We start from the raw sequence: 22,213 nt of genomic DNA on the forward strand, positions 1-22,213 counted from the left end.
TGTGCTTAGTTGTTCATATATACATCAAGTCCAGGATTTAAAGACCATTAAAATGGGAACACATACAGCACCACTGATGCATTAAGAACCAGTCATTACACAGTTTTTGCATTGATCATAATTGACAAGAAAATGAAAGGACAACACTTGTTGATTACCTGCATGGATAAGAATGACTCTGAATCCACGGACCTTGTCCCCATATTTATTTTGGATTTGCTGGAGGGAATATAACGTTGATCCCCCATTGCCTGGAAAGAGAAGGGGGAGAGAGTATTTGCTCTTTAATACCATGGCGTGTTTATAGTGGTGTGCCAGACTGTCAACGACTGGAGGCGAAGCAAGCAAGTTAGCCAGGCTGACCTATTTTAGGTCCAGGTGGATCTGCGAACACGTGGTACGGCAGCCCAAGAGGGAGTTCCTTTCTCTGGAGTTTTTCAGCCACCTGCAGCTCGTACGCAGCCCTCTGACGGTCGTCGGCCGCTGTGATGATGACGACATCCCAAAACTGCCCCGGTCGCACCGACCTGCCTGCAAGTTAACAGTGAAAACGGAATTCATTCACACCGGGCGTCTCTCTCACTCACTCACTCTCGAGAACTGGTCACATGAAGAAACTTAACATTTGAATTATGTTTAGGATGGGCGCAGTGGGTATGATTCAGCATACCAAACCAAAAGAAAAAAAAAACATCATTTTATATTTATGGCAACGTGTGTTATGTCGAAAACAGGAAGCTTTCTCCCTTCCCAGAAATGTATAACAATTGCATTCGATGATAAGACTGATAATATGTGTTTATGACAAACGTCTTCCCTCCCTCTCACATTCGTTCAATTAACCTGTGTATTTTCTCATCCGCAATATCAGATTCAATTTACGTACGTAAGCAGGCAATCTAATTTAGAAAGCCTTTAAATTTTGTAAAATATGTCTACAACTGTGTTCATAAACAGCGTAGATTACCATACCATTCCTGTAGCATTCAATCACTTCAGGGCGCCAGCAAAATAAACTACAAAGATTTAATGATGTTACCTGAACTCCCCGAAAGACTTTAGCCGCTGCTGCTGTGAACCAACGAGACGAAGTGAAACTCTTACACGTTTAACAACGTCTTGAAATAAAACTACCTGCAGGTAACGTACCTCTTAATTTAGCAAAGGCGTCCAGTTTCTGTCTGGTGGCTCCCTGCAACGACGTGTTCCAGTGGTCATTCATGCCCTCTAAAATCATTAAAAACAAACTCAGCACTGAATCTGATTTGAACACCCTGGAATTCGCACAACCGGTTTATCTTCCCTGTTTTTGATTTTACTGTGCACCCATGTCAGTCCGGGAAAACCAAAACAAGGAAGTTGGTCAAATTCCAAATCTACCATCTTTAAAAAGGGAACAGATTATATTTCCAATTTAGCGTTCTATATATCATTCACTGCAAAGGCTAAAGATGCATATAAATATTTCTCAGCGAATTCTTCAATCGACTCCGATCTTTGTATTGTTGTATGACTTTCAGTTACAATTAATATACTTTTAGATGCGCCGAGTAGGGGGAGACTCCATGTTTAATTGGGGAAAATTAAAATGAACACATCAGGCGTGTTAAATTCCGCACTGTATAATCCGAGGCACACACACAAAAAAGAAAATGTAGTTCTTAGTTGATTAAGATTTTGTTTTAAAAAGTTTTTTTTTAATTATACGTAGTTGACATTCGTTAGAAACCTACCGCTTTCCGTAGTTGAATCCTTGTCGTCATAGTAACAAGAGAAGAAACATTCCGGTCCAAAAAGCTACGTGAAGGTAATACAACCTGTTAGTACCTATAGTAGTTATTATTTATAGACACTGCTTGCAAAACGATTTCACAAACGTTTCTGTACTTAGAAATATTTAAGTATTTGTTGTTTTTATTTCCCTGCCTTTAAGGTTTTTAATGTAATTTTCCTAAGTTTGCAGTGAGCATGTTTTTACGACTCATTTGCAGACAGAAAAAAAAGTCTTGCTATTGCCTGATTCAGTTAAGGTCACATCATATACTCTATTCATGCCTATTTCTATTTATGTCTATTTTTCTTTTGAATTACCCATTACAAGAAAGTACCACTGAAAGTCAACGCTTTAGTGGTTACTGATGCTAAAATGCACAAAACAGGGCTGTGTAAGAAGTACAGAAACGTAATGTCTGGACAACTGAAGTAACATTTACTGTCACATAAAATAATTCAAATTCGTTACACACTATTTCACATCGTGCTGTAATTCATTCAATTAATAATAATAATAATAATAATAATAATAATAATATAGGAACAATGCTTATTAACATGCTGAAAAGGAAAGAAAAGAAACACAACGTTTCGGCTGTGCAGCCTTCTTCGGGTGTCACCCGAAACGTTGTGTTTCTTTTCTTCTCTTTTTAGCATGGAATAAACCTTAACTTGTTCCCTTTATTGTTGTTGTTGTTGGTGGTAATGAAACAGTAGCTGACTTTACTGCGGCGAGGCAATAGCCTGACGAGGGCTTCACGGCGCAGGAGCCCCACGGCCCGTGGTTCTCCGCGGGCAGTAGGAGCGCCACGACCCCGGATCCCGGAGGCGCGATGACGCGTGAGCCCGGCGCCAGCGAGTTCCTGGCCAGCTGCGCCGGGGCTCTGATACTGCGCTACGGGCTGGCGGTGCACCGGGAGCAGGCGGCCGCGGAGCTCCCGGACGTCGCCATGGTGAATTTAGGAGGCTTAAGGCTCAAGGACCTGAATTCCCTGGACTGCTGCACGTCCCTGAAAATATGCATCGTGTCCAACAACTACATCACCAATATCGATGCACTCATTCATTGCACCAGCTTAGTTCTACTAGATCTTCATGGGAACCAGGTAATAGCGTTAATTATTTTTTTCTCTCTAAAGTTTTCTGTCTTTTTGATTAACGTTATTTCGGAACAATACACAGTAACGATTTCTCCTATCATCTAAAAGCACCTACAGATCAAGTTCCTTTAATTAATCTTAACTCCTGCAGAGATAATGACAGGAAAAGAAATCTTGCTAAACTCGGCAGGTCTTCATTCAAGTGTACAGGTGTGGATTTGTGACTCACGATAACGTTAATAATTAAACATGGCAAGAACAAACTGCTCTTTGTGATAAATCAAACTGTTTTGTCTCTTTTTTGCTTTTCCAGATAACACAGCTCCCAGGAAGAACCTTTTGGGAGGGCATGAAGAATTTACAGATCCTCAATCTGCATGACAACAGTATCGGAAATAAAAAAGACATTGAAGGATTGTCATCCTGCTCAAATCTCACTGCGTTAACCTTGTTTGATACTCCATTTAGCCTAGGAGGAAGTTACAGACACTATGTTGTCAATAGCATATTGTCCCTAAAGGCTTTGGATAATTTTGTCATTTCAGATGAGGAGATAATCGAAGGCTGGGCTCTTCCGGCTAAATTCAAAGCCAAGAATCCACGTCTTTTTGTGGATCTGTGTCGGAAAGCTAAGTTGGTTGGTTTGACGGAGTGTTTTTTACTTTTTGCACAAAACCTCAAACGCAGAACACTGTGCAGTACCAGACGCCCAATACACAACACAAGTAAAAAGATAGGTGGAGAGAAAAGCACATCAGACCGAATGTGTCGAACCAAGAGAAAAACAAAGACAGGTCTTTGAAGTGAGCTTTGAAGGTGTCAGCAGAGGAAAATCTCTAATGGAGTCGGATGCTGAGTGTCAAAGATGCGGGGCTGCTCACGAGCTGGATCTGTCCCCCATTGTGTAGATCTTGGCCTTTGGCTGAGCAAGCAGGCCAGTTAGCAGATGTCAGATTAAGAGCTGGGCTGTGCTCATGCAAATGTTTGTTTTTGATAACATAGAGGTTATCTGGAACGTGCAGTGCCTTATGCAGTACATGAGCAGGCGAATCTTAAAAGTCACTCTATATGTCACTGGTAACCAGTGCAATTCACATACTGTTGGAAAAGGGTTATGTGCCGATGAAGAGTTCTTCTAGTCAGCACAGAAATCGGAGAATTCAGGACAATTCCAAGTTGTAACTTTTGCAATTCACTATTGCAGTTCTCATGCATGGTCTGCACCTTTTTTTGGCAGAGACTTCCTATTGCAGTCCTTAGATACTTACTCCTCTAGCTGCCTAAACCTGTGTACAGTTGCGTACATTTAGTATTAGTATTTACATTGCATACATTTAGTTTTAGTAGTTCAGAACTGCAAACGTTTATTCGTTTTAAACTCCCATTTTTGTGTTCAATGCAGGAATCATTTGAAGCTGCCATGAAAACAGTGAAAGACATTATATCAAAGATAAACACAATTCTGGCCTGTTACTCACCTATGACAATTATTCAGCGCTGCATTCGGGGTTATCTAACCAGAAAGCAATTGGGGTAAATATTTTATGTTTAATTTTGTATGCAAATTCATTGACAATATCGTTCACATACATGTTAATACATAGAAATGTTTTTACCGTGTACAGTAAAAAATACAAATGAATCTATACAAAACTTTAGGTCTATAATCCAATAAGTTTTGGATGAAACTGAAAGGACATTCTAACTATTTCAATACAAATGGCACTTTACTACAGTATTTCTCATACCATTAATGTAGTCGATATGCCTTTAGAATATTCTTTGAAAGACTAGATTCTGAATGGAATCATCAAGGGTCATGTGTCTGTTTATGTCCCTCAGGGAGCAGAACTCTCTTTTATTTTCATTGTTTGCTCTTTTTCTCCAGCTTCTTGAAAAAGCCACAGATCCCCAGAGGGACAAAAGACAATGTTAGTCACATCCGCCTCTCAGTGACCAAAGGGCAAAGGTCAGGGGGTCACAGTGACACTACGAAGAGCACAAACCTGGTCATGAAATATCAGGTGATCTCCCACAAAGTACCAACACTATCACTTCTTTGCCTCCTCATAAACTAAACCATAGCTTCCTATAAGTGGACATATAAATTAATGTGTTAAATATTATATTCATGTACCATTTTGCTCTTTATTGTCAATCCAAAGCATTCTGTGTGAGTAGTAAACATAAAACGGTAATGAACAATTGCACATCACAATTGTTTTTGCTTCATCTCCATGCCTTTGCAGTATTTTAGACTTTTCACTGATCAGTTACATATCACTACAATTTAAGCAAGCCTCTTTAAAATGTAATTACGTTTATTATTTAATTAAGGCAAGACAAGTTAAATAGTTTAAATTCCAGTTGACTGATATTCCACTGATACATATTCCACCCTCTTCATCTGAAGCATTTGCAAAGTGCTGTGGGAGCAGGTGGTGATTTCATAAGTGCTGTTAATTCTAAGGAACTCCTGCTTGTTTCAGAAATCAGAACACAATGACATGAAAATTCTGCAGGTTACCGTGGACCTGACCAAGCTGATGCAATCTGAAGCGCTACAGGTAAAATTTTCCTCTTAAATAAGGCCTGCTGACCTTATTCATTTCAGTAATTTGCACAAAAATGACAGGCTCTCCTCATACAGCCTCTGCCAAGTGTTTGCACTGTGGACCTGCAGGTCTGGTGCTCTGGCTGCAAAAGTACTGCAGCTTGGCTTGAGCAGCAGAAATTAACCCTATGATGGAGAACTACTGGGACATGATCATTGACAGAAATATGAAGCAGTTTTGTTCCTGCTTTAATAGTATTCCTTTATAGTATTTAAAGGCACCACTCTAAGTATTACCCTAGAGAATGAGGAAACATTAAAATGTTGCTTATTAAATCTCAGGTCCTTATTTGACTCCATGTTATGGTGCAAACTTTAATGTTTTAATATTTTCAGTGTTTTAGCATATCTTTTTACATGGCCAAATAACCTCCTCTTGTTTGTAATGTTTTTTGTTTTATACTAGAATTGAGCATACCTGTGTGAAAGAGCAGGCCATGTTCATGTGCAGTGTAAAATACCAAACGGCTTGTTATCTGTATTTATAAATGCATAATCTCTGTGTTTTTCCTTGTGCTCCGCCATGTGTATCTCATTACATTTTGCAGGAGGTTACAAGTCAGCTGTCCATAGACCAAGGAAAGAAAGCACACTCCAGGCCTCTCTGTAACACTCCTTACCAGAGCAAAATTTCAAATGCCACCAGAAAAAAGAACACGGGACAGATGAACGGTATACAGTTATACAATTAACCATTTTTTTTGTTAGGTTTGTGTGTTGATGTGAACAGATTTGATTTTGTGGCAGTATTACCTCTGTCATCCTGCAGGTGGTGCTGTAAGACTTTTCAGACACAGAGTTTGGACGTCCTCAGACAAAGAGAATGAAGCTGTGGATGCCAGACGATACTGTACATGGTTAAATAGAATTGTTTACCAGGCTTTCAGATTTTATTTTCTATTCAGCATTAATCTGTCCATTCATATAATATACAGTTTTTTACTTACCACAGAAGAGTGCAGTTTCACAATGAGAAGACTTGTGAAGCAAACCCACAACATGTTATAAATGCAGCCCTGCACTCCCGCATGTGATTAGCCTGCTGCGTGCATGTCAAGTAACAAAACAGCTGGGATTCAGCTTGCCTAGCATAAATCACACAAGGGCATTTGCTAATTAAGAGTGATACTGATTACTGAATCTCCAAAGCATATTTTGATGCGCTGTAATGCAATGAGATTATATTGGATTTTTTTTTTGCATTCCCTCGATTTAATGTTTGTCGGAGTTCTGTTAATTCAGCCCCATTTTATCATTTAAGGAATATGTCTGCTTTAATTTGTTGTTTCACTAGGAATAAAATCGTTGCATTGTTTCACAAAAAGCAAGAATAATATAATAGAGATCTGGCAATCCCTGCAACTCATCATACTCCCTAATATATTTGTTTACCACAAGTGAACAACATGTTGATGGTGCTAACTGTTGACCATGGCAGTCCCTTCAGTTCTCTAAGAAATTGTACGGAGCCACGTTTTACACGTTTCCTCTGTTTCTTCTTCAACAGGAGTGTGTCGGTCAAAGGAAACCACAGCAGAAGGCCTTGATGAAGTCCGCTTTAGACTGTTTGGACTCAAGGCTTTGTTCCACTGCTCTGACCCAGTGAGCGACCTGCTGCTGTGCCGACAAGAGAACGGAAAGGACGTCAGACGAGCCATTGACCAGTTCCATGCAGCAAGCCAGAACGCCAGGAAGCCTCAAATCCGATACCTTCCAGTAGTCAGCGCAGAGCAGAGGCTGATTGCGAAGTCATATGGATCCATCAGCCTCGCTCCTTTGCAAGTGGTTGAAAAGGCTTACAGGGAGAGGCAGAGAGCCGAAGCTCTGTCCCGCAAGGCCGACTGGGTGGCACGTGTCCGTGCCGACCGAGCGGAGGGGCAGCGCCACGTGGAGGGGTTCGCCGAGGACAGGAGGACCCGGGCCCAGCGGCGGCGGCAGACAGATCGCCTGGAGCGGCAGCGGTCCCGGCTGCAGCAGGAGACGAGCCGGGCGGAGTCCGCCCGGCGGGCGCGGCACCAGCGCGCCCGCGCCCTGGAGGAGAAGACACGGCAGGCCGCCGAGCTCGCGGCCGTCAGGGATTTCAGTTCCCAGCACCTGTCGCTTTCCCAAGCCCTGCTGAGGCACGGCTCGCGGGAGCGGCGGCGCGCCGCGGAGCAGGAGAAGGCGGGCCTGGTGCAGGACGGCAGGGATCACGCGGCGAAGCAAAAGGAGCTGATCAAGGGGTGTAGGGAGCAGAGGTAGGCCTCGAGCGAAGGATCGTCACCATGCTTCATACAGTGGCTTTTTATTTAGTACAATCATTGTTTTCAATAATAATTGCTTACACTTATATAGCGCTTTTCTGGACACTCCACTCAAAGCGCTTTACAGGTAATGGGGACTCCCCTCCACCACCACCAATGTGCAGCCCCACCTGGATGATGGGACGGCAGCCATAGTGCGCCAGAACGCTCCCCACACACCAGCTCTCAGTGGGGAGGAGAGCAGAGTAATTAAGCCAATTTATAGAGGGGGATTGTTAGGAGGCCATGATTGATAAAGGCCGATGGGAAATTTGGCCAGGACGCAGGGGTACACCCCTACTCTTTTCGAGAAACACCCTGGGATTTTTAATGACCACAGAGAGTCAGGACCTCGGTTTTACGTCTCATCCGAAGGACGGCGCCTGTTTACAGTGTAGTGTCCCCATCACTACACTGGGGCATTAGGACCCACATTAGCCACAGGGTGAGCGCCCCCTGCTGGCCCCACTAACGCCTCTTCCAGCAGCAACCTTAGTTTTTCCCAGGAGGTCTCCCATCCAGGTACTGACCAGGCTCACACCTGCTGAGCTTCAGTGGGTTGCCAGTTGTGAGTTGCAGGGTGATATGGCTGCAGGATATATTATGCTATATTTTATCACCACTTAGATTTAGATCATGTATATCCTCAAATATCGTGTGTGTAATAAATATAATTGGAAGGCTATGGGTCCAAATCCAGGGTATATTTTTGTCCATTTTCTAATCACTTTACCCAGTGCAGGTCACTGGGCTGCCGGACCCTATCCCAGTAGACGATGGGGACAGGGCAGGGCTCGCCCTGGACAGGACGCCAGTCCGTCTTACTGGGCACTCACAGGCACAGACAGGCACTCACACAAGAACCAGTTTTCCCAGAAGCCAATTAGCCTCCTAGCTTGTTTTTGGACCATGGGGGGACACCGGAGCACCCAGGGGGAAACCCACTTGAACTTGGGGAGAACATGCAAACTCCACACAGACAGCACCCCAGGAATCGAACCCAGGGCCCCATCACTGCGCGGCAGCAATGCTTAAGCACTGCACCACCCCTCCAAATCTAGGGTTTGAGTTAAGCCATTCCAATCAGAATACCCCAGGACAAAAATGCCCAGCTGTATAAATAGGTACCGTCCATGTCATTGTGGTCAATGAGAACTTATTCTCAGCAGACTGTAGAATATTGTTATTATTTCACTATCTCCATTTGAACAGATTTTCTTCTATTCATTTGTTTCAGGAATTTAGCCCTCCAGGCAGCAGGCATCGCCGAGCGAGTGGCGGTGGACTCGATTGTGGTTGAGGAGGCGAACGGCCGCCTGCTTGAGGCCAGAGCCAGAGTAGCGTCTCTGAAGTCGCGCCATGCTGCTCTGCAGGCCATGCAGCCGGTCCCAGTCGACCAATGCCTTCTCAAAACGAAAGCTTAAAAATTCAATTCAGTGACCCAGCACTGCTACAGACTGCTACAGCCAAGATCCTGAGGCTGTCGAAACACACAGATTCAATTTGTGCCTTGCCACTTACTTGTCACTTCAAAAATTAAACTCTGTGCTTGATTAAATGCTTTGCATTTATTTGTTGCCTCGTACACCAAAGCTTGCAGGCTGTGTACTTGCAGACTCTGCATCATTCAATGACTTACATGACAGTCACAGGTTTAACTGCTGAGTCGTAGTCAAAATAGTTTTATCTCACTCCTTTAATGGCAGAAAGCCTTTAGGGGAAGGATCCTGGTTTCTGAGACCATCCAAAGCTGAGAAAAATTTTTAGAATGGATTCTTACTCTAATATTGTTAGGTATTTAAGTCCAAGCAAGGGTACGTTGCAGTAAAAATGAACAGAAAAAAACACTCATTGACTGCATGGAATCAGGCTCTTTAAGTGCACTGTATTGCTTTTTAAACCATAAAAGCTACAATTAGAGTACCTAATGAACTCGTCTAACTGCATTAATCAGCAACAAAACTCAGTAAAATATTCTTTAAGGAATATGACATAAATTAATCTTTTTTTCTATTGTGATACCTTATAATTGCTCAATTAAAATAAAAGTGACTATTTGCATTTTTGAGGTAATCTATCAAATTCAGTGTAATGTTTTGATCTTAACATGGAAATTAAAGACAAGAAGAGAAATGAAAGTGCTTCTAACAAGTATTAATTTTGGCTGAAGATCTTTTTCTTTTTTACCTTGTTTAGAGAATAAAAATGCCTATTTGAGTATACAGTCAGTTATGTTCAATCGTTTTATCACTTTCTCTTATTATGAAAACAATTTATCATAGTCAATCTTTTGCTATAACTTCTCAAGGGATACAAAACTGGTATCTGTGACTCAAAGTGTTCTCTTTACCAATAGCAAAACATAATCTTCAAGTGTTTATGTTCAGTAAATTTGTTATTAAAGGTTTCTAAAACTAATGTTCTTAAACCTTTCTAGAAGTCTTCCTAAAAGCCTCTAAATAACTCCCAAATCCTTTTTGCTGAACAGCACAATTTTCTCGGTGGGAAAAAAATGTATTTCTACCTATTTCTTTGGTGATTCCCATTCCTAAAGTGCTCTCAACGCATTGGAAACCTATCCTGTTCTGAAGTAAAAAAGTTTTTAAAATCCTCGTTAGTACAAAGGCGGAGAGTGAGAGTAAGCCTGTTATCATTTTTAATACTTTAGGATTCACACCATCGCTGGGGGCAAGCCCATCTGGTTTAATTCACCGTATTTCTTTCTCAAGAAAAACATTGCGTTTTCTGCAACAGAATCACGAATATAATAAGAGTTTTACCAAGTCTTCCAAGTTTTTAACGAGAATGTAAATATTGACAGTACAAATGTTGATGTCTATCAATTCTAAGTGCACTTCTCATACACTACAAGAAGATTCCTACGTAGGCTTGTTGCAGGAGGAACTATTTTTTTGCCCATTTTTAAGAAGCATGTTGTGACGTGTTTTGCGTAATGTAAGTAAGCCATTTACTGTGGGATTACTTTGTGCAGTATTTGTCTTAATGTACTGAAGCAGTTCGACAGGCTGTTCTTACAGTTTTCCAGCTCCACATATCTACAAGGCCGGCAATGGAAAAATGCATTGTACTTTCTTTCATCTTTCTTGTGTACCATCTGTGTGGTAAGGTTTTATTTTATATTCTATTTTATTGGTGGTAATAGTAGTATTTTCAACATATTTTCCGCCTCACTTGTGAAACTGTAGAACACACTGTAGAACTGATATGAAACGACCACTAGATATTTAAAAACAACACAATTTTTTACAACCGCATATGTCAACTGTTATACAAAAATCTGTTTTATCTTAAATACATTTGTACGAGCTATTAAAATCTCTTGCAGAAAACGGTAAAGTTTCGAAGCTTCGGTTACACAGACGAAAACAAAATCAGTGCTTCACAGAAATTAATTTTAAGGATGCGATATAAAAAAAAGCGTCGTGAAACAAAAACATAATACTAGTAGAACAAGGGTTGGCTTCTTGGTTGACCGCCAGGAGATAAAAAGACGTGCCAACGGTGGTAAAGTGGTTTAACGATAAAGCAGCGCCAGATCCGTGTCCGCGCAATGCTGTCATTCGGACAAATCCACGCACACAGCCGGGACTGGATGCGCTCCCGTAATGAGCTTCTTCCCCAGAAGTGAGGAAATGGTGGAAATGAAAGAGGACACGGACGGGCATCGTGGTCCACGTCTAGGGGGATGCATCTTGATAGCAGCTGGGGTCTCCATAGCTGCCATAGCTGCGATCATCACAGTCAGTTTGGTCAACAAAAGTTCGCCTCCGCCAGGTAATTACATAAAGCTTCCGCAAATCGCGCAAATCGTGTGATCCGCAGTTGTTTTAATCATCTAATAAGCAATTCAGTCATTCCTGCTACCTTTTACTTGACAATCCAAAAACCAGTAGAGACGTAATAAAAACACAAAAGCACATTTCCAGTCCCAGTATTGGGCATTCCGTGTTTTTACTGGCCTCCGGGGGTGAGACTAATAAAATAATTGCAATTAATTATGTGTAGCTGCTGTTCTGGTCCGTCACTTCGGGAGAATTGTGCGTAGAACCCCAGAATTCAAGACCCGTTTCTCTCCAGGAGGTATTAATTTGGAGCCCATTCCACATCATTTTATTAACAGGGAGAACACACGGTATGTACATATGTCACACGAAAGCACATTCGACTTCAATTTTGTGTCTTATCATGTTCAAACAGAGGTAACGTATTAATTAAACTTACCGCATCTAGGTAAAGCCTAACCGTTTTACATTCTAGGATACTGACTTCTGTTTAAAACTTGACGTCGCTATACGGCAGGCGGTGTTTTGTAAAGAGGATTATCTTCTGATTGGGAAACGCGCACCGAGGTTCTGTACAGTATATCCATTCATCCAGTTGCTAATCGCTTTATCCAAGAGACCGCGGGGAAGCCGGAGCCTCTCTCGGTAAACAAGAGGCGCACAGCAGGGTGTACCTTGGACGGGACGTCAGGCCACCATAGACAGACATGCACACTCTCACAACAGAGCATGTCTTTGACCTACAGGAGGAAACCCCCATGAACAGAGGGAGAAAACTCCCCAAAGATAGCACCCTAGGTTCAGTATTGAATCCAGGGAGCCACTGCTGAAAGGCAGCCATGCTAGCTACTGTGCCACCTGGACTCTGCTTATTGAAAGGGTGAATGAGTTTCTCTCCTGCACTCTCTGCCCTTGTCTTTCCAGGACCAGCCTTCCCTACTGGGGGGGACATGCTGGATTATCTGTTCCAGCTTGGATACATACAGGAGAAGGATGGGTTGCATGTTTCCTGGTACCACTCTGCAAACAGTAAGACCGAAATGGAGGAGTCGCTGAAAAGTAAATTAATATTAATTTTTCAAATCTTAATACCTACTGTGTATAGCCAGCACAAAATACAGCTATAACTCAAAGGTGCTAAATAAAATGTTTCATGCTTATTATTTTTTTACCCGTGTTTATTGAAATAATCTGTGAGGGTCCTATATTAGCAGTATGCCTCCACCTGATACTTCGATGTTGTTCAACTGCAGTAAAGTGTTTTTTTTTGCTAAGATTCTGAGATCTGCTGAAATTGGGACACAGGTTACTCATTCAATATTCTGTTGGGACATAAAATTGTCCCCCCTGAAAAACTGCCATATTGCATCCCTCAAAATACACACATTTCTGAAGAACCACTCTTCTGGAACTCCCTTCTTGACTAACAACAACGCAGGGATTTACAGTTACTTAAGTGTACCTTGGTTCCTTGTCAAGGCTTTCTGTGCGGTCACGTGGAATCTGTGCTGTTATATTCCTGCTTGCGCTACAGAGACCTAAGGATGAGTTCATCTGGCATCTTGCCACGAGTTTTGAAACAAATCGTTTCATGACATGCTGTTATGATCCTTCACCGGTACGTCCATTGAAACACCACAAGTTCACTGTTGACTTTCTGGGTGTTTGGGGTTATTACAATCATTAGAGGTTCAAGTCGGTCCCTGCGTCAGCATGCGTAGGCTCCAAAGGAACAAGTAAAGGTTTCTTCCATTCTGAAAAGAGAAGAAAAGAAACACAACGTTTTGGCTGTGGATGGCCTTCTCCATCATAACGATTAGTATTTGCAGTCCTAGCATTATGACGCATATTTTTTAAATCTAATATTAATATTGCTTTTGATTTGAGATGGTTTTGCCTCATACTACTTTCTTGTTAACTCTGCATGCATGTGACATTGGAGCATTTGTGCTGCACAGCCTGAGTGTATCCGTTCGTACATCACAGAACATTTGTCATTACAGTGACTAGTGAGCAGGAAGGGCCGCTTCACGTCGCAATTAGCGCTGACGAGACCAGCAGTTGGCAACAATGTGGCAACCCATAGGACCGTCATAAAGTTTGCGATTTTGTGCTCAGTTCGAAATTCGTCATTTTTTTTCTATACCCTCAAATGAATTTACTTGGGTACCGCTTTCTTCACGGAGAAGAGCTTTCCTTGGGGGGCCTGTTTGAAGTGTCCTATCCTTGCTTAGGCGAGGCGATGGTCCTTGAGGCTGATGTGAACGTGGAGGGGTACGGCACATCCGGACAGACGAACATCCCCATCATGGCCCACCCCCCCGATATCTACAGCGACAATACCCTGCAGGAGTGGCTCGATGTGGTTCTCAGATCGAAGAAAGGTACTTTCATTCCACTCCTGAGCTCACTTAGGTTTCAGTGCTTACAGTGTACAAAAAAAAGTGAAACTGTTGATCAGCATATTAGAAAGTTCTCTTCTTTTTTTTTTGGATTAGGAATAAAGCTCGATTTCAAGAGCATCGAAGCAGTGGAGCCTTCTTTGGACCTTTTAGCAAGGAAAAATCTGAAATCAGAAATAAACAGACCAGTCTGGCTAAATGCTGATATCCTCCATGGTCCAAACGTGCCTAACTTTGTGCGAGTAATTAATGCCACAAGGTAAGTAGGTTCTTAGTGACTGACATCATAATACTCCACATAGCAAGATCATAGTATTGGTACACAGCTGGGAAAAACAATACTGTGATCCAGTGTGCATCAGTAATATTGCAGCACTATGACTAGGGAAAGGGAAAGCTCTCCCATAGCTGTGGGTTTTAGCCCAGAGCTAAAAGGGGAAGTGCAACATTATTTTCATATTTTGGGGTTAGACAAAATTGCCATTGATTAGTGCATTTCAAACCGCAATGAAAGTAAAATGTAGACAGTAACTTCACCAAATAGATTAAATTTCCACATATGTGCAGCGCCATGTTCTGCGATTCAGTACAAGGCAATAAAAGGTCTCGTGAGGTGAAATAGCCCTATTACATTTTAAATACTCAGGCTTGTGAATACACCTCTTTTAATCCAATATCAATATTGCTTTTGATGTCGAAACGGTTTTGCCTAAAAAAACTACTTGTTAACTCTGTGTGCAGATCACGTTGGACCCTTTCTGAGATGAAATATCTGATGCACATCCTGTACATATTCGCTGGTACATCACAGTACATTTGTCATTACAGTGACTAGTGAGCAGGAAGGGCCGCTTCACGTCGCAATTATCTTGCACCCAAAAGTGGCGAGACCAGCAGTTTGCAACAACATGGCGACTTACAGTACTTTCACTGTAAGTGAAAGTTCACGACTTGGTGCTCAATTTGCAATTTGTCATTTTTTTTCTATACCGTCAATGAATTGACTTTGTTAGGGAGATTTAATAACCAGTCTGACGGAACTGGGACTGCAGTTCACCTTTAACGCACACATAAGTCAGATGCTCAATGTAGTAACAAAGAGGTGGAGTAGGATCCACCAACATCCAGGCGGTGCTGCTGTCCAAGAAGACCGAGAAGCCGGTCAAGAGCAAGTGAACTTCCTGGCTAAAGCCTCTAACTAAACAGGAACCCTCTGTTGCTCATCTTGAACTCTTAGCTACTCGACGAACGTGGTGTCATGGCAGACTGTCGTTTTAAAGAGCCCATTTCCCTCAGATGCTCTGTTTTGTTTCCCGGCATCAGGTTTCTCAGTCTCATCCAAGCGAAATTTCCAGAGGCCACCATCTCTCCAGGCTGGAAGGCTCTCTACCTGCCCCTGTTCCCCGGCGCCACCTACACCCGCGCCATGGTGGAGGAAATGTACGCGAGCATCAGGAACGTCACCCAGAAGGTGTCCTTCCCGGTGCGGGCCGTCATGTGCAAACGGGCCTGGCCTCACTTCAGCTGGCTGCTGAGGCAGTCTCCCAGGTGACCGTCGCGCAGTGTTGTTAGAAATAATAATAATAATTGCTAACACTTATATAGCGCTTTTCTGGACACTCCACTCAAAGCGCTTTACAGGTAATAGGGATCCCCTCATCCACCACCAATGTGCAGTCCCACCTGGATGATGCGACGGCAGCCATAGTGCACCAGAACGCTCCCCACACATCAGCTATCAGTGGGGAGGAGAGCAGAGTAATGAAGCCAATTCATAGAGGGGGATTATTAGGAGGCCATGATTGGTAAGGGCCGATGGGAAATTTGGCCAGGACGCCGGGGTTACACCCCTACTCTTTTCGGGAAACACCCTGGGATTTGTAATGACCACAGAGAGTCAGGACCTCGGTTTTACGTCTCATCTGAAGGACGGCGCCTGTTAACAGTATAGTGTCCCCGTCACTACATTGGGGCATTAGGACCCACATGAGCCACAGGGTGAGCGCCCCCTGCTGGCCCCACTAACACCTCTTCCAGCAGCAACCTTAGTTTTTCCCCGGAGGTCTCCCATCCGGGTACTGACCAGGCTCACACCTGCTGAGCTTCAGTGGGCTGCCAGTTGTGAGTTGCAGGGTGATATGGCTGCTGGCTGAAATATGACTTCGGGGCTCCACAAGGGAGAATTCTAAACCAGGCTGCAGGAAGCCTGGAGAGAGATAAGGGTCTAGTGTTGGGAGCGAAGAAGACTTACAAGAAATAGTTATGTTTCGTTTGAGAAAGCTCCCAGACTGTAATGCATTTGTGGTAGAAATAAACAGGTATACACAGCAGGGCCGCGCCTGATGGTAGATTGTACTGCCAGGGGACACCTCTCACGCTGTTTTCTTTCATACGCAACCTTACAGAGCTGTCAGATGTGTCGGTGTGCCTGCAGCGGTTTCTGGGACAGGATTTTGCTTCAAGACTTTAAATGTCCCCGCCTGAGTGCACACTTAAATCAAGTCACCTGTGTGGTACAGTCTTGGAAATTATAAACAGCACCGTGTATATTCCGCACATTCCAGTATATGCTGACAACCTGAAGAAGGCTCCACAGCCCCAACGCTGTGCCTGTTTTCTTTTCCTTTCAGCAGCCAATAAACTTTGACCTGTTCCTCTGCAGCCTACGCATGCTGACACAGCTACCCATATGCAGTGTTTCTACTTGCAAACCATTGCTGTTTATTCAAATTGACTGAATCATTTACTGGTCATTACTCTTTCTAACTGGGTGGTTTTCCCTGATGTGTCCGTTAAGGCAGTTTATCCAGCCTATGGAAAAACTGAGGATTCCTGATGTTGGATCAGCCCAGTGATGTCTGTATTCTCCCTCCTCTGTTTCAGATACAGCCTTACTCTGTGGCAGGGGAAGTCCGATCCTGTCACTGTGAATGACCTTTTATTCATACGGGACAACAGCCTGTCAGAGCAGATCTACTATGACATCTACGAGCCAGTCCTGTCTGAATTTAAAGAGGCTGCAAGTGAGTGCTAGCTGAGGCCTGAGATGTGACTTGGCAACTCAAGAAGGCCCTGGGTCTGTTTGAAATCTATGCAGTTTGACGTAAAATTTTTGTGCCACCGAATTTAACCGTGAAGATTTTAAAATGCTGCAGTCCACATATGTATGCCATGGGCAGCCAGTCAATGATCACGTATTCCAGTTCTAGATAAAGCATGTGATGTGATTTCAGGAAGAAAAGCACTTTTGGTCACACTGTGTATTAAACATAATACATGTAAGTATAGAATATATTAAGTATAATTTCATTTTACCCAAATCATTTAATCTTTTTTAAAAAAAACAACAGGTATGCAATGGAGGTGTATTTAATCTGAGTTTATCACCGCAATGCTGATAAAACGTGATACCATAGCTGGGCCATGGTACTGCCAAATTAAACTGCAGAAGCACTGTGAGATCACGACAACTTCCAAAGACCCAAGAACATTTGTTAACCTTGTCATCTTAACTGTCTTGAACTTTCTAGAGCAGAACAATAGAAAAAGAAGGTTTTACCCAGGAGGAAATGTGGTGGACTACTTCAGACCTAAGAACTCTGATGGCTTGAATATCCAGTGGTATACTGTTGACAACACCATTGGGCTAATGTCTTCACTGAGAGGTAAAAATGGTCAAAGGCATGTTTGTGGACACATTTTTTAGTTTTTAAATGGGGGAGAGAAATGCTAACTTTTTCATTTACATAGCTAATACTATTTTCATAGCTACTTTAAATTTCCCTGATTGTCTAACGTTAAAAAGCCTTGGTTTTAAATCAAGGAATTTTAACTCTAGCGCCTAAAGTGAAATGTCATCTTTAAAGAATGCAGCAGTGCTAGAAATGTTTGCCTTTAGCCTTTAGTTCCCTTTAGTTTTTTAGTGACAGTCTTTATTGCACACTTTTGACAATATTAGCAATAACATAGAAAGATTAACATACAGTATCTTAATGTTATAAAATGTGTAATTACTGTAGAAACAGGTATACCATAAGATCAAAATGAAAGATAACATTTGGATACAAATCTTTTAAATTTTAATTGTGGATGTAATAAATCCCAAAGTTAAAGTAGTTCCTCTAGTGTTAGACCAGGTACAATGTCTGGTACAAAGAACAGCACTCAGAAATTAAGTACTACCGAAAATTACAAGTATGTCTTCTGCACTTCCTGATTTTGATGACTTGCGATGTCAGGATAATGCCCTGAAAGGATTCCTTCTCTATGTTCATTTATGGAAGAGATTAGTTTTGAAAAGACCTGGGCTAATTCTATTCAACATGCAGCAGAGCAGAGAGAGAAGACTCTTTAAAGGCAGTTCAAGACAGGGACCTTTGTCGGCAATCATAATCTCACCGTTCTGCCAAGGAGGCAAGATAATCAGCTTCTGGCATCTTTATACTCTCCATTTACTGTATCAGTGTTTTACAACATGAGACTTACAAGATCCCTTGTACCCAGAATCAACAAGCACTTATCAGATGACAGAAGTGCAAAACATGTGGGTGTGCTTTCAAAACGGAGATCAGGAGGCACAGAGTGTTGTGGGAGTGTGGAACACTCTGGTGCTAAACCCAGTGCCTTGTCTCATTTCATGTGAAGTCTGGATGAGATCTGAATCTGAATGGCCTTCTTTAGCCTCTGACTTTCTTATGGTCTTAAAACGAACTATTCCCAAGCCTGCATTGCATAACAAACAATGCAGTACACACGCAAATGCAAACATTTGCGAAGAAAGACAGGATCATTTTATTTAGGCTTTTTCAATCAGAGCTCTTCCGGAAATAAGTCTCTTTTCTTTTGCATTTGTCGTAGATAATATATGGAGTAGGGTGTCCTGGTGGCAAGGTGGCTGGTATTGCTTTCTTGCAGCGTTGGACCTCAGGTTTCAGTTCCCAGGTTGCTATTTTCATGGAGCTTGTATGTTCTCCTATGTTCACACAAGTGTCCTCCGGTTGTGTGTTTGTGTCTGTAATTGTGTCTGTGGGCCCAGAGATGGACTGGCGTCCTGTCCAGTATAGATCCTGCCTTGCACGCACTGCTTGGTAGTGGTTAGATTTTGGATGGAATTGGTGAAGTACAGTTTGCATAGTGCACTTTAATAATCAATGGTCAGACAGAGGAGCCGTCGGGTGTGTGTTGGAGTGACAGTCCTTTATGCTTGTGTCTGCAGATGAGGACGGGGGGATGCTGGTCATTCCAGTGGTGTCCAGAGAAGGCAGCCTTGAGGTCAGGCTGGTGGACAGGTCCGCACCTGTGCTCCTGCTGCAGGACTGTCTGGACACCATATTCGCCTCTCCCAAACCGTGGGGCATTTACCTGAAGATCAGATCACAAGACGCCCTCGCTCCCACGCTCCTCCTCCTCCAGCAAGCCTACGAGAGCGACCTCCTTCATCACCCCACCTGGATAAACATGGACATCTCCTTTGGGAGATTCCACACACCAGGCTACGTGGATGGCAAGGAGTTTGTAAAGACCATAAACGAGATCTTTCCCTTCGTCACTGTGGCCCCTGGCTGGCCTAACGAGGTGCTGAGCCAAGGTTACACGCTGCCTTTGATCGAAGACATGATGAGGCTCTTCGAGGGACTGTGGCAGGAAGTGTCTTTCCAGCTGCAAGCCCGGGCTCTGGGGAGGTCGTTCCAGGGCATCAGAAAGCTGCTGAAAAGCACCTCCAGGTTCTCCTTAACAACGGAGCACCGACCTGAGCAGGGAAGCTATTTCTCAGGTTACAAGGGACTGATTTTAATCCGAGCCGGACGCAGGGATAGAATCTTCTACAATCTTTCCAGGAACTACCGGGGCAACTTTTTCAGGGATACCTTCACTTCTTAGCCATTTTCCTCACCTCCACCTATAATTATATTGCTTTGACCAATATTGCTTTGATTTTGCTAAGCATTGCACTGCATTGTTTATCTTTGAACCCAGTTTCCCTGATTTCTGACAAGAAAACGCATATTCTGAAAATTCTCATGCAAGACGGTGCTTGATAAGCTTGTTAACCACTACCTTCTTTTTAAACGTTGATGCACACAGCTTGAGAGCAGTTGGTTTTTTGTAAGTAAACACCAACAAAATATTGATGAGACGTAGAAAGAACTCTCAGTTTATAATCACAGTCTTATGGTCTTCAGAAGTGTAACAGGTGTGACACTCTGGAGAGAGAGAATGCTACTGTGGACAGTCCCCATGGGTAAATCAAGGTGATAGGCTGTTACTGAGACTGTCAGCATTTCAGCTTTACGTTGCAGAGTCAAGAGACACAAAACAAGCTCATGTCCACCTGAGATGCATATTTTTCTTCTCCCCTTCTGCTGGAGATGTGAGTGAAATGCTGTATACTGTATTCCCAAGCATGACAAATTCCACTAACAGTACCAAGAAACATCATAAACAAATGAGTGTGATTACATTAGCTGCACGCTGATGTCTGAGGAGATCACTTTGCCTATGACATCAGAGGTCAGTATAAGGAAACTCAAAATAAAGTGATAAAGTGCCTTTAAACCTCACCTTCTTCAGACTGTCTCCTCTCATTGAATCCCAGCAAATAAACACAGATTTGCATTGATGGAATCTTACAGAATGGGATTTGGCCAAATCGGCTGTGCGTGTGGGAGTGTCCTTCTATTCTAGAAACTGGCATCATCCGCAGCTCAGTTATCAGAAAGTTGTGTGTTCCCGATGAGCACTTCCCCCTGATTTCCACTTGCCTCCTCAGGTCCGTGTTTCACCTCTGACCCCAGAGGAAGCCATTGGACTGACTTTGCCAACGCTGTTGAGGGTTTGGGATGCTGGGATCTGGTCCCCTTATAGTCTTCTGTGTCTGAGCTCCTTTCCCCTGCCTGCACGGGAGAATCCAGAGCAGCAGTTCCTCCCAGCAGACTGCGAAGGCACGGACTCCTCTGTAGGAAGAGAAGCAGGCCACTCCGGGGCCTTGATTTTCCAAGAGGAGCTGAAGAATGGCTGGAGAGGATGTATTGATTTCTCCGGTGTACTTTAGTGAAGACTGATTGTCACCCGAGCCCATCACTCAGGTGCTAATTGAATATAATTGATTGTCTTAATTACTCCACATTATTATTTAGCAGATGCCTTGGGTGGCTTGTGACAGGCTCGAGGTCTCCTGCGCTTGGTTCTGGTCTGCGATACGAACAGGAGTCGAGGGAAGATTAACACACAGACCCAGTACAACTGCGGACACGGGTTCCAGTTCCTCCTAGGCTGTCGCAAGGCCCTCCTGCCTGGCCTCTCGGCCAGTGCTGTTCACCCTGTCTAACTATGCTGCTGGTTCTTGCCCACTGGGGCTGTGTCAGACCCTCCTGTCTGTCCAGCCTGGTCCTCTGCTTCCACCAGCTCAATAATAATAATAAAGTACTAATAATAGTAGTAATAATAAATCCTTATACTTATTTAGTGCTTTTCTAAACACTCAAAGCGCTTTCCCAACCAACACCAATGTGCAGCCCCACCTGGATGATGCAACAGCGGACAGAGTGTGCCAATACACTCTCCACACATCGCCTATTACTGGGCAGGAGAGCAGAGTGATGAAACCAGTTTATACATGAGGATTATTAGGAGGCCGTGACTGGGAAAGGCCAGGGGGAGCTTTAGCCAGGACACTGAGGGAACACCCCTGGTCTTTTGCTCTTTTCAAGAAACGCCCTGGGATGATAAAGTCATGAAGATGAGTGCGGATTTATTCACTGAGGGCTACAGCAAAGAAAAAACACAACTGCATGAATTTAAAATAAATTTGCCCTGTGAAAACGAATGAAATAAACACAGTTTTTTTAAAGATTTAAAATACATTTTTGTTCTTTCTCTTAAAGTTGGATAACCTAGTGCAATAGCAACATACTTACGCACATGTAATGCATTTTGCATTTTTTATGTGGAGAGTAAATCACCTATAAAGTTCTAGATCCAGGATTATAAGTTCTGACACAATTCAGTGCACAGATAGCAGATCTTTCTAATCACTTCAATTACTTTCCAGAGGTGTAGCATGAAATGTATTGTATATTTGACTATCACTACATGGTCTCAAATACAGAGTGACACCTTGAAATTCCAGAAACATTTCCCTTATTAGAAATAATTCACTGGGCGGGTACTGGCATTAGACCAAAATAAGAGCCCGTAAAGACCAAAAGGTTACTTTCTGAAGGTGGAAGTAACTCTTCAG

General features: G+C 43.0%; 3 protein-coding genes across 5 annotated transcripts in view; 2 read left to right on the forward strand and 1 right to left on the reverse strand.

Moving 5' to 3' along the window:
• Positions 1–1,807, reverse strand: part of fpgt (fucose-1-phosphate guanylyltransferase) — a 3,795-nt gene extending 1,988 nt beyond the window's left edge. The window contains exons 1-4 of one of the 2 annotated variants that reach the window (XM_015355268.2): positions 1,734–1,807; positions 1,150–1,227; positions 364–531; positions 159–251 (exon numbers count right to left, since the gene is read on the reverse strand). In XM_015355268.2, coding sequence (XP_015210754.2) covers positions 159–251; positions 364–531; positions 1,150–1,222 — 334 coding nt within the window. In that variant the 5' untranslated portion in view covers positions 1,223–1,227; positions 1,734–1,807. Of the gene's footprint in view, positions 1–158; positions 252–363; positions 532–1,149; positions 1,337–1,733 lie in introns of those variants that run through there. The other variant, XM_006634756.3, reaches the window with a different exon arrangement.
• lrriq3 (leucine rich repeats and IQ motif containing 3) lies at positions 1,476–9,327 on the forward strand. The gene is made up of 9 exons (XM_069194007.1): positions 1,476–1,807; positions 2,488–2,879; positions 3,187–3,510; positions 4,276–4,406; positions 4,762–4,897; positions 5,363–5,440; positions 6,036–6,159; positions 6,995–7,724; positions 9,007–9,327. Exons 2-9 carry the CDS (start codon positions 2,607–2,609, stop codon positions 9,191–9,193), a joined length of 1,983 nt encoding a protein of 660 aa, XP_069050108.1. The 5' UTR covers positions 1,476–1,807; positions 2,488–2,606; the 3' UTR covers positions 9,194–9,327.
• Positions 9,328–10,728: 1,401 nt separating this feature from the next.
• On the forward strand, positions 10,729–20,534 carry fam151a (family with sequence similarity 151 member A). 2 transcript variants are annotated; one of them, XM_015355358.2, is made up of 8 exons: positions 10,729–10,891; positions 12,497–12,631; positions 13,807–13,956; positions 14,071–14,233; positions 15,298–15,522; positions 16,858–16,997; positions 17,505–17,639; positions 19,190–20,534. In XM_015355358.2, the coding sequence occupies exons 1-8, from the start codon at positions 10,840–10,842 to the stop codon at positions 19,852–19,854; spliced, it is 1,665 nt and encodes a 554-aa protein (XP_015210844.2). In that variant the 5' UTR covers positions 10,729–10,839; the 3' UTR covers positions 19,855–20,534. The 2 variants fall into 2 exon arrangements, with proteins under 2 accessions (XP_015210844.2, XP_015210843.2); XM_015355357.2 differs by lacking the exon at positions 10,729–10,891 and adding an exon at positions 11,233–11,564.
• Positions 20,535–22,213: the final 1,679 nt, after the last annotated feature.

Source organism: Lepisosteus oculatus, chromosome 9, assembly GCF_040954835.1.
Source record: "Lepisosteus oculatus isolate fLepOcu1 chromosome 9, fLepOcu1.hap2, whole genome shotgun sequence".
NCBI classification, from domain to species: Eukaryota; Metazoa; Chordata; class Actinopteri; order Semionotiformes; family Lepisosteidae; genus Lepisosteus; species Lepisosteus oculatus.